General features: G+C 55.1%; 1 protein-coding gene across 2 annotated transcripts in view; it reads left to right on the top strand.

Moving 5' to 3' along the window:
* Positions 1 to 9: 9 nt before the first annotated feature.
* The window catches only part of PDE4A (phosphodiesterase 4A, cAMP-specific), a 16,207-nt gene continuing 6,701 nt past the window's right edge, over positions 10 to 9,515 (top strand). Inside the window, exons 1-8 of one of the 2 annotated variants that reach the window (XM_008563107.1) lie at positions 10 to 64; positions 928 to 977; positions 1,168 to 1,280; positions 5,053 to 5,146; positions 7,199 to 7,422; positions 8,681 to 8,779; positions 8,878 to 9,042; positions 9,315 to 9,414. In XM_008563107.1, coding sequence (XP_008561329.1) covers positions 1,239 to 1,280; positions 5,053 to 5,146; positions 7,199 to 7,422; positions 8,681 to 8,779; positions 8,878 to 9,042; positions 9,315 to 9,414 — 724 coding nt within the window. In that variant the 5' untranslated portion in view covers positions 10 to 64; positions 928 to 977; positions 1,168 to 1,238. Of the gene's footprint in view, positions 65 to 927; positions 978 to 1,167; positions 1,281 to 3,284; positions 3,553 to 5,052; positions 5,147 to 7,198; positions 7,423 to 8,680; positions 8,780 to 8,877; positions 9,043 to 9,314; positions 9,415 to 9,515 lie in introns of those variants that run through there. The other variant, XM_008563099.1, reaches the window with a different exon arrangement.

Here is a 9,515-nt window from a genome sequence, read left to right as displayed (position 1 = left end):
CCAGTCTCCGGAGCGTTCGCAGCAACTTCTCACTCCTGACCAATGTGCCCATTCCCAGCAACAAGTAAGTCGAGGCTGGGCCCCAGCACCCATGATCATGAGCCTAAGCACACCTGGGTTTGGCTCTTAACCCTGCTGTGTGGCCTCGGGCAAGCACTTGACTTCTCTGAACCTCTGTTCAGGCAACAACTCCCTTATAGCCAGTGAGTCATTGTGGTTTGAGAGCCTAAGACACACGAGCTTTTATAAAGAAAAATCTAGGGAGGTAAGGCCACAGCCCCAGCCCCAGCACCACTCCAGGCCCTGACACCAACTTGCTGGGCAATTGGCATCCTGTGGTGTCTCTGTTTCCCCTCAGTAAAATGGGAATTATGATAATGCCTCCATTAGACAGCTGCTGTGGGGAGTCCAGGAGATGGTATAGAGAAAGTACTAGAACATTGCCCTGCACATGATAAGTCCTCCCTAAATACAAGTTGTTCTTATTATTTTAGGGCAGGGGTGTGACTGAGTGCTGCTGGTCCCTTTGTGGGTAGGGGGCAGAGCCATTCTCAGAGGAGTTGGGAGGTGGTTGTCCAGGGAGCAGAGACTTTGGGAACACAGGACCTGACCCTACCACTGATCAGCCATGTGGTCTTGAGGAAGCCGGTTCACCTCCTTAAGCTTCAATTTCCTCATCTGTAAAATGGGTTCTTGTGGGGCTCATTGAGAGGCTGCAGGCAGAGTACATGGCAGTGTGCCTGGGCCAGAGTAAGTGCTCAGATAAAGAAAAACATGCCAAGGTCAACGGTTCGGATCCCCATACCGGCCAACTGCCAAAGGAAAAAAAAAAAAGAAAGAAAAAAAGGAAAACTAGCACTACTCACGAAGAGAGGGATGCAGGGATCTGGGGATGCCCAGAATGACATTGGCCCCATTTCTTTGCAGGCGGTCCCCGCTGGGCGGCCCACCCCCAGTCTGCAAGGCCACGCTGTCAGGTAGCTAAGCCGAGGGGGTGGGAAAGGGCTCCTCTTGCAGCCCCAATGGGGATGCCTCAACCGCGGTGGCTGTCTCACCCCCTTCCCCAGGACCCCACTCAGCTGGCGGACCCCCATCACTGTGGGCTGGGGTCTCTGGGGGTCTGCCTGGGGACCCTGTCAGCCATCACTCCGGCTGCTTCTTCCCCAGAGGAGACATGCCAGCAGTTGGCCCGGGAAACTCTGGAGGAGCTGGACTGGTGTCTGGAGCAGCTGGAGACCATGCAGACCTACCGCTCTGTCAGCGAGATGGCCTCACACAAGGTGGGCGGGGTCCCACGGGGGCGGAGCCATCTACTGGGCGGGGCTACGGGACGGGGCCAATCCCTGGGTGGGACCGGTGGGCAGGGCTATGGTGGGGCCAACCACTAGGTGGGTCCTGTGGGCGGAGCCAACCACTATTGATGAGGGAGGGGCTAATCTCTGGGTGGGGCCTATGGATAGGGCCAATTCCTGGGCTGGGTTCCCACGGGGGCGGAGCCATCTACTGGGCGGGGCTACGGGACGGGGCCAATCCCTGGGTGGGGCCGGTGGGCAGGGCTATGGTGGGGCCAACCACTAGGTGGGTCCTGTGGGCGGAGCCAACCACTATTGATGAGGGTGGGGCCAATCTCTGGGTGGGGCCTATGGATAGGGCCAATTCCTGGGCTGGGCGCACCTTTTGGGGACAGCTTCAGGATTTGTAGTTCCTGTAGATTCTTACTTTTCCCAGGCCTGGAGGAGCCTGGTGTGTACTGGGGTTTGTGCATCTGGTTGTACATCTGTCTATAGGTGACCATCTCTATTGGGGGGCTTGTATGCTTGTATGGTCTGCGGGTATGTATCTACGGTTTGTGCATCTGGTTGTACATCTGTCTATAGGTGACCATCTCTATTGGGGGGCTTGTATGTATCTATGGTCTGCGGGTATGTATCTACGTCTATGCATCTGTGTAGCTGTTGATTTGTTGGCTACCTACTTGCAGCACTGGTGTGTTCGCCACTGAGGGGTGGCATGCAGGTGTGTACCTGTGGAGTGTGTCTAGGGGTACACAGGTGATTGTGTAGGGCTCTGGCTGTGCTGGAGGGGTGTGTATGTCTGCGGGTGTGAGTTGGTCCAGGTGAGAATCTGTGTATCTCTATGTGTTTGCAGGGCTGCAGGGGAGGCTGCAAGCCTTCCATGTACAGCTGTGCAGATCGTGCACTGCACAACTCCAGGGGGCACCATTCAGAAAGCAGGCAGTGTGAATGATGTTTCCTAGAGTTGTACAGCATGGTGGCAGCCCTTGTGGGTGGATGTCTATCAGGAAATGAGTGTGCAGGTGGGGGTGTCTTTGTTTTGGGGTGCATACATCTGTGGGTGGAGGCTTGTCTGAGAACGTGCGAGTCTGAGGGTGATTGTGTTCCTGAGGGTGGGTCAAGCATCTAAGAATGACTGTGTCTCTGTGTATGGGTCTGCGGGTGTTCTACGATGGTGTGCGTGTGTGTATTTGTGTATCTGTGGGAGTGAGTGTGAGTGTTCCCTTATGGATTTGTCGGGGTTTATTTGTGTCCAAGGGCATAAGGATATTTCTGTTTGCTTGAAAGTGTCTGTGGGTGTGTTGAGTGCGTGTGTGTGTCTGGTGTTTGGATGCTAGTCCCTAGGTGTGTGTCTGTGTTCTTAGAAGGGGTGTGTCTGCAGGCATTTGTATCTCTGGGTGCTCAGCTGCATGGCTATAAATGTGTTGGACAGCACAGTTGTGACTATATCCAGGTGTGTGTGTGTGTATGTGTGAATGCACATGCACGTGTGTGTGATTGTGTGATGTTTAATTGCAGGACTGAAAGCATTTCGGTATCTGTGTGTGTTTGAATGTCAAGTGTCTGGGTGTGTGTTGGTGTCCATGGAAGAACTGCCTCAGGGTATTTGTGTGTGTGTGTGTGTGTGTGTGTGGTGTCTGGGTGTGTGTTTCCATCTCTGAGTGTGTCCGTGGAGAGGACATTTTCTCACGGGGGGGTGTGGGCCTCCCTGCCTCTCCCCTTGCAGCCCCACCTGGGTCCTGGCTGAGGCCTGTGGGCTCCGATGCCCCTTTAACGCCCCCCCACCCCTGGCACCACCTGACATCGCATGCAGCCGGCCGGTGCTGCAGTGAGCTCGCACACGCACACACACCGGTGCACACACGGAGCCCCGAGCCTCCGCAGCCTCTTCCAGGACCCTTGTCCTGTCCCCCCATGGGCAGGGGCCCCCTGCTGCCACTGCACCCAGCCACCGCAAAGGGGGGGCCCATCAGGGCCAGGGGCTGGCGGACCATGTAACCAGGGCTGCCTCCGGGAGCGCGGAGGGGAAGGGAGCCCCCAGCCCTGCTGGGCCGGCCCAGGCCCCTCCGCGGCTCCCCATTCCACTTCCCACCTGCCCAGCACCCCCCTCCCTGAGGCTGTTAACCCCGGGACGCCCCAAGCTCAGCCTCTGTGTGCAGCAGGCAGCCCTGAGCAGGGCTAAGGCTCCAAGATGCCCTTGGTGGATTTCTTCTGCGAGACCTGCTCCAAGCCCTGGCTGGTGGGCTGGTGGGACCAGGTAGGGGAAAGAAAGGTGAAGGATGGGTGGGAGACCTACCCGGCCCTCCACCTTGGACCCTCCAGCCCCTGTGTGGCCGTGTGTGCAGCTGTGCACGTGTGTGGCCTGGAGATAAAGGCTTGTGATCATCTCTGTGTGACCCAGGGCTGGGTGTGGATGGCGGGAGGCTGGGGGTGTGTGGCTCTCCCTGGGGGGGAGAGGGGGGTTGGGTCTCCTGCTGGGTGTGACTATATGAGTGTCTGGATGTCTGTGTGTCTGCGATGGTGTGTGTCCACCTGGCCATATGCTTGTTTGCCTGGGTGTTGGTGTGGCCCTGTCTGGATCATATGGTTCTGACTGTGGTGTTGTGTACTGGGCCATGTTTGTGAGCCCAGAGCTGGCTGATATTTTGGGGGCAGGTGACCCCAAATGTCAGTGACTGCCATATTGTGTGTCTCAGGTGTGTGACAATGTAGGACTGGGAGACTGTGACTCTGTGCAGTTGTGTGAGATTTTGTGGGTCCATCTTGTATGTGTATGCATGTGTGTGTGTTATGTGTACCCCGGGTCTCTTGGTAGCACCAGGATGGGTGAGCACCCTGTCCCAGTGTGGCCCACGCAGGCTCACCCTTCCTGCCAAGTGTCCCTCTGGCCTCACTGGACAGAGTCTGCTCCTGCTTTGGGGGTGCTTTGGCACAGCTTGGGGGTGGGGAGCCAATGCCCTTTCTCCTCCATGCACAATGTCACAGCAGAGGCCTGTGTGAAATGTCATGGGGGGACCAGGAGGGGCTCCCAAGCCCAGTTTTGGGTATACTTCATTCATCTGTGCATCTGTCCACCTCCTTGAAGTTGGAGGAGGGGGGCTATGATGGGAACCCAACTCCCCCTCCCCTGGGTGACCAAACTGGGGTTATCTCAGCTCACTGCTCTCCCCTCTCCTGGCCAAACCTTCTCTTCCCCCAGAGCTTGGGCACTGCACCCCTTCTTTCAAACTGGGCAGGGGGCTGGGAGCCAGGACCCCCAGGGATTGGTGTCTCTGTCTGGGAAGACCTGGGCCAGGGGTAGCTCTGGGAAGGCAAGGGTTAAGGGGCTTCCAGCTTGCCCCCCTTTCCCCTAGCTCAGCAGCTGGTTGGAGGGGGAGTTGCTAAGGAGACTCCCATTGCCATGGTGACGGGAGTCTCCTGATACCCCATTGGCTCCCTGTTAGGCAGGAGGCCCTCCCTTCCACAGGTGCCCCTCTGGCTCCTCCTTAAGGGGAGTGTGGGGAAGGGAGTCCCTCTTTCCTCTGGAGGGGTATGCTGATCCTGATCCCCCAAGCCTGGGGACCCCCATCCAGAGGTGGGAGGAGAGGAAAGGCTGCCCCCTCTCCTCCAGCAGCCTGGTAGGGGCTCTGTTGGCTGAACAGAGAAATAGGAGGGACTTCTGGGGTCTTCAGGAGTTTCTTGGGAAGTGCTGACACACACGCCCACCCCCCATTATGATTTCCCCATCATCCCTTCCTTCTTGACTCCTTTACCTTAGTTCAAGAGGATGCTGAACCGTGAACTCACACACTTGTCAGAAATGAGCAGGTCAGGAAACCAGGTCTCAGAGTACATTTCTACAACATTCCTGGGTGAGTGAAGGGCAGTGTCTGGGTTGGAGGGACACAGAGGCTGGGGGGGCTGCCCTAACCCTGGGTCCTAGTGCCAACATTTACCCAGGGACCCTGACTCTTAACTCCCCAAAGGTCTAAGTCACCAAGCTCAAGAGTGCCCACAGTCATGATGCCTCCAAACTCAACAGGACCCCAACAGCATTTGAATATATGAGCTGAAAAGCCACTCCAAACTCAGTGCAATCCCAACAGAACTCTCAAACTCAAGACCCTAGGAGACTTCCCAAACTGAAATAGAATTCCTAAACTTTAAAAATAGTCTCTGAGATGAAAAGCCTCCCAAATTCAGTAGAACCTAAAATTCAATAGAATCTCTAGACTTGGATTGGCATCCCCAAATTCAGAAGACTCCCCCAAGCTCAAGAGAGATGCCCAAACTCCATAGGGTTCTCAAACTTAAGTAAACTCTGTGCTCCAGAGCCCACAAAGGACCCCCAAACTTTAAAAATATTCCAAGCTAAGTAGCCCCCCAAATCAATAGAATCTCCAAACTTGGTGTGACCCCACAAAATCAGTTGACTCACAAAGCTTTAGATCCTCAAACTCAGTAGGATTCTTAAGCTTTGAAACCTACAAAAGATTCTCCAAACTTGGGAGAATTTTCTAACTTGATGGAACCCCAATACAGTAGGATGCCCCAAATTCATAGGAATCTTTTACTAAGCTCATGGGGACCTCAAACTCATCCTAACCTTTGAACCCAAGAGCCCCCAAGCTAAGGATATCCCTCCAAACTCAGGATAATATCCCCTTCACAATTTATTGCCAAACCCTAGAGGCCCCCAAGTTTAGGAGACTACCCAGCAAACTCAAGAGAAGGATTCAGAATTTCAAATGCTCCCGTCAATGGGAGCATGGCATGCAAATGACCCCTATTAGACCCTGTCATTGGCTATAGCCAATGGAAGCATGGCATGCAAATGACCCCTATTAGACCCTGTCATTGGCTATAGCCAATGGAAGCATGGCATGCAAATGACCCCTATTAGACCCTGTCATTGGCTATAGCCAATGGAAGCATGGCATGCAAATGACCCCTATTAGACCCTGTCATTGGCTATAGCCAATGGAAGCATGGCATGCAAATGACCCCTATTAGACCCTGTCATTGGCTATAGCCAATGGAAGCATGGCATGCAAATGACCCCTATTAGACCCTGTCATTGGCTATAGCCAATGGAAGCATGGCATGCAAATGACCCCTATTAGACCCTGTCATTGGCTATAGCCAATGGAAGCATGGCATGCAAATGACCCCTATTAGACCCTGTCATTGGCTATAGCCAATGGAAGCATGGCATGCAAATGACCCCTATTAGACCCTGTCATTGGCTATAGCCAATGGAAGCATGGCATGCAAATGACCCCTATTAGACCCTGTCATTGGCTATAGCCAATGGAAGCATGGCATGCAAATGACCCCTATTAGACCCTGTCATTGGCTATAGCCAATGGAAGCATGGCATGCAAATGACCCCTATTAGACCCTGTCATTGGCTATAGCCAATGGAAGCATGGCATGCAAATGACCCCTATTAGACCCTGTCATTGGCTATAGCCAATGGAGGGGGGGGGGGGGGGGGGCATGGAGCCAGAGACCATTTTGCCCTCCCTCCTCCCAATGATACCCCCCACCACCAGCACTCTCTGCCACCATGGGGGTGTCTTCCCCGCCCAAGAAGTTTCCCTGAGTATCTGGGGCAGGCAGCAGCTCTCCCTGGCATCCCTACTGCACTTCCTGACTTCCCACGCCACCCTCCCACCAAACCTGGCAATTGAACTGGGGCCAGCCCACAGCCCTGGGCTGGCGCCAGGACCCCCACTCCAGCCCACTACCTCCCAGAAGAATTCCTGTGTCCCCTGTGGTTTCCGGCCTCTGGGTAGCCATTAGCATGACACCAAGAAAGGGTCTGCCCTCTTGGGTGAGGCTTCCCAGGATGCGTAGAGGGCTGAGGGAATAGGGAGACTCTGGAGTGGGGGTGCTCATACTTGCCTCCTGATCTTCTGCAGACAAACAGAATGAAGTGGAGATTCCATCACCCACGATGAAGGAGCGAGAAAAACAGCAAGCACCACGACAGAGACCCTCCCAGCAGCCTCCACCCCCCATGCCGCAGTTCCAGCCCATGTCTCAGATCACGGGGGTGAAAAAGTTGACACGCAGCAGCAGCTTGAACGACTCCAGCATCCCTCGCTTTGGGGTGAAGACTGACCAGGAAGAATTGCTGGCCCAAGTGGGTGGGGGTTCAGCAGGGGCTGGGCTGGAGAGGGGCAGGGGTCTCCAGGGGCAGGAGTCATGTCTTAAGATGGCTTCCATAGAAGTCTGAGATGAAGATTCGGGTGTACCTGCTTTATGAGGAGGGGTCACAGGAGGGAGGGGTGACTAAGCCCAGCAAGGAGATGGTCTCAGCTGGACTCCAGCCTCAGCCTGATTCCGTGGGAGCTCTGGAGCATAGACAGCATTATGGAGTTGAACCCACCTTGAGGCAAGAGTGCTGGATCTTTGTACCCCCACATTAGTCATTGGCTAGGGACTGTCCCCAGGGGTGAACAGCATCACCCCTTCCCTGCACCTCTTGTGGGAACAAGAGAAGTTTTCCTGGAAAAAGGGGCAGCTGTGAGCCTTAGCAAGCAATACTCCCAGTCACTCAGGGGTTGGTGTACAGGCTGGTGATGTGGATCTGGACAGAGTCTCAGTAGTTCTGCTGCAGTCCAGGCCTGGGTTTGATTCCTGGCTCTTCCTGCAGATAGTAAATCCAATCTTGGCAGCTGTCCAGTAAGGGGATCTGAACCCTTGACCTTGGTGTTGCAAGGCTGTGCTCAAACCAACTAAGCTAAACAGCCAGCCCACTTAGCTGATGTTTATTGTAACCGTCTTTGAGCCACCTGTGGCAAGTCCTCCCCATTGAGTCATCTGGTGTTTATTGAGCACCTACTATGGGATGGCACTGTTCTTGATTCTTGAGAGACATGGAAAATTAGCCTGTGTTCCTCCCCCCACCACCACCAACTGGGGGGCTCATGAGCAGGTTAGCTTGGAGGCTGAGCTTGCATAGAGGTCAGCTGAGCTGGGTTTCCATCCAGCTTTTTGTGTGTGTGTGAGACTGGCTGGTAAAGAGATCTGAAACCTTGACCTTGGTGTTACCACCACCATGCTGTCCTAAGTGATCCATCCAGCTTTGCTACTTGTAAGCTGAGAGATCTTGAAGAAGCCGTGTCACATTTCTGAGTCTTGGTTTCCTCACCTGTCAAATGACAAGTATTTAGTGCAGTCCTTGGTGGTTAATAAGCACTCAAGAGATAGTAGCTGTAGTTGCTTTGTTATTTTCCAGCCCGGTAGGACCTGGGTAGTAAATCCTGCGTTCCTGAATATGCCACCCACTGGGTGAGCAATAATGGTGCTTCCTTCAGACCTGGGCTCCAGACTCCTAGAAAAAAATCTCCAGGGCTCTGGCTTTGCAGACTCCTGACCTCTGGTCCCATCTCCACCAGGAACTGGAGAACCTGCACAAGTGGGGCCTGAACATCTTTTGCGTGTCGGATTACGCTGGAGGCCGCTCCCTTAGCTGCATCATGTATACGATATTCCAGGTGATGGGAGCAGAGGGTCGGGGACTGAACTGCGAGGGGCGCAGGGCAGGGCATTGAGAACCGGCAGGGGTCACCGCTCTGCCCCTGCCGGCCCTCAGGAGCGAGACCTGCTGAAGAAGTTCCGCATCCCTGTGGACACAATGGTGACATATATGCTGACGCTGGAGGACCACTACCATGCCGACGTGGCCTACCACAACAGCCTGCACGCGGCCGATGTGCTGCAGTCCACCCACGTGCTGCTGGCCACGCCTGCGCTGGACGTGAGTGCCTGCCACCTCCCTCTGTCTCCCTGAGCCCCATCCCTGTGACCGCCCATTTCCGGCCTCCTGTTTGTATCTTATGATCCCCTGTCTCTGGCCTCCATCTCTGTTTGACCTCGTTCCTCTCTCTAATCCTCGTCTTCCTCTCCTGACTCATCTTTCCAGACGCCCGCCCCCCTCTCCCTTTGCCACCCACCCCTCTCTTACCCTGTCTCTCTTACCCCCATTATTCTAAATTCTGTCTGTCTCTGACCCCCTCGCTCTTCCCCCAGGCCGTGTTCACCGACCTGGAGATTCTTGCCGCCCTCTTCGCGGCTGCCATCCACGATGTAGACCACCCTGGGGTCTCCAACCAGTTCCTCATCAACACTAGTGAGTGGCCCTCCCTAGGGGCGCAGCTGGCGGGCCGGGCTGGAGGCGGAGCTGAGGGCGGGGCTGGGGGCGGGGCTGCCGGGCTGGGGGAAGGGCTGGTG

Source organism: Galeopterus variegatus, unplaced genomic scaffold, assembly GCF_000696425.1.
Source record: "Galeopterus variegatus unplaced genomic scaffold, G_variegatus-3.0.2 Scaffold171, whole genome shotgun sequence".
Lineage (NCBI taxonomy): Eukaryota > Metazoa > Chordata > Mammalia > Dermoptera > Cynocephalidae > Galeopterus > Galeopterus variegatus.
The sequence above is the reverse complement of the archived record's forward strand: the minus strand, read 5'-3'. Positions and strand labels throughout refer to the sequence as shown.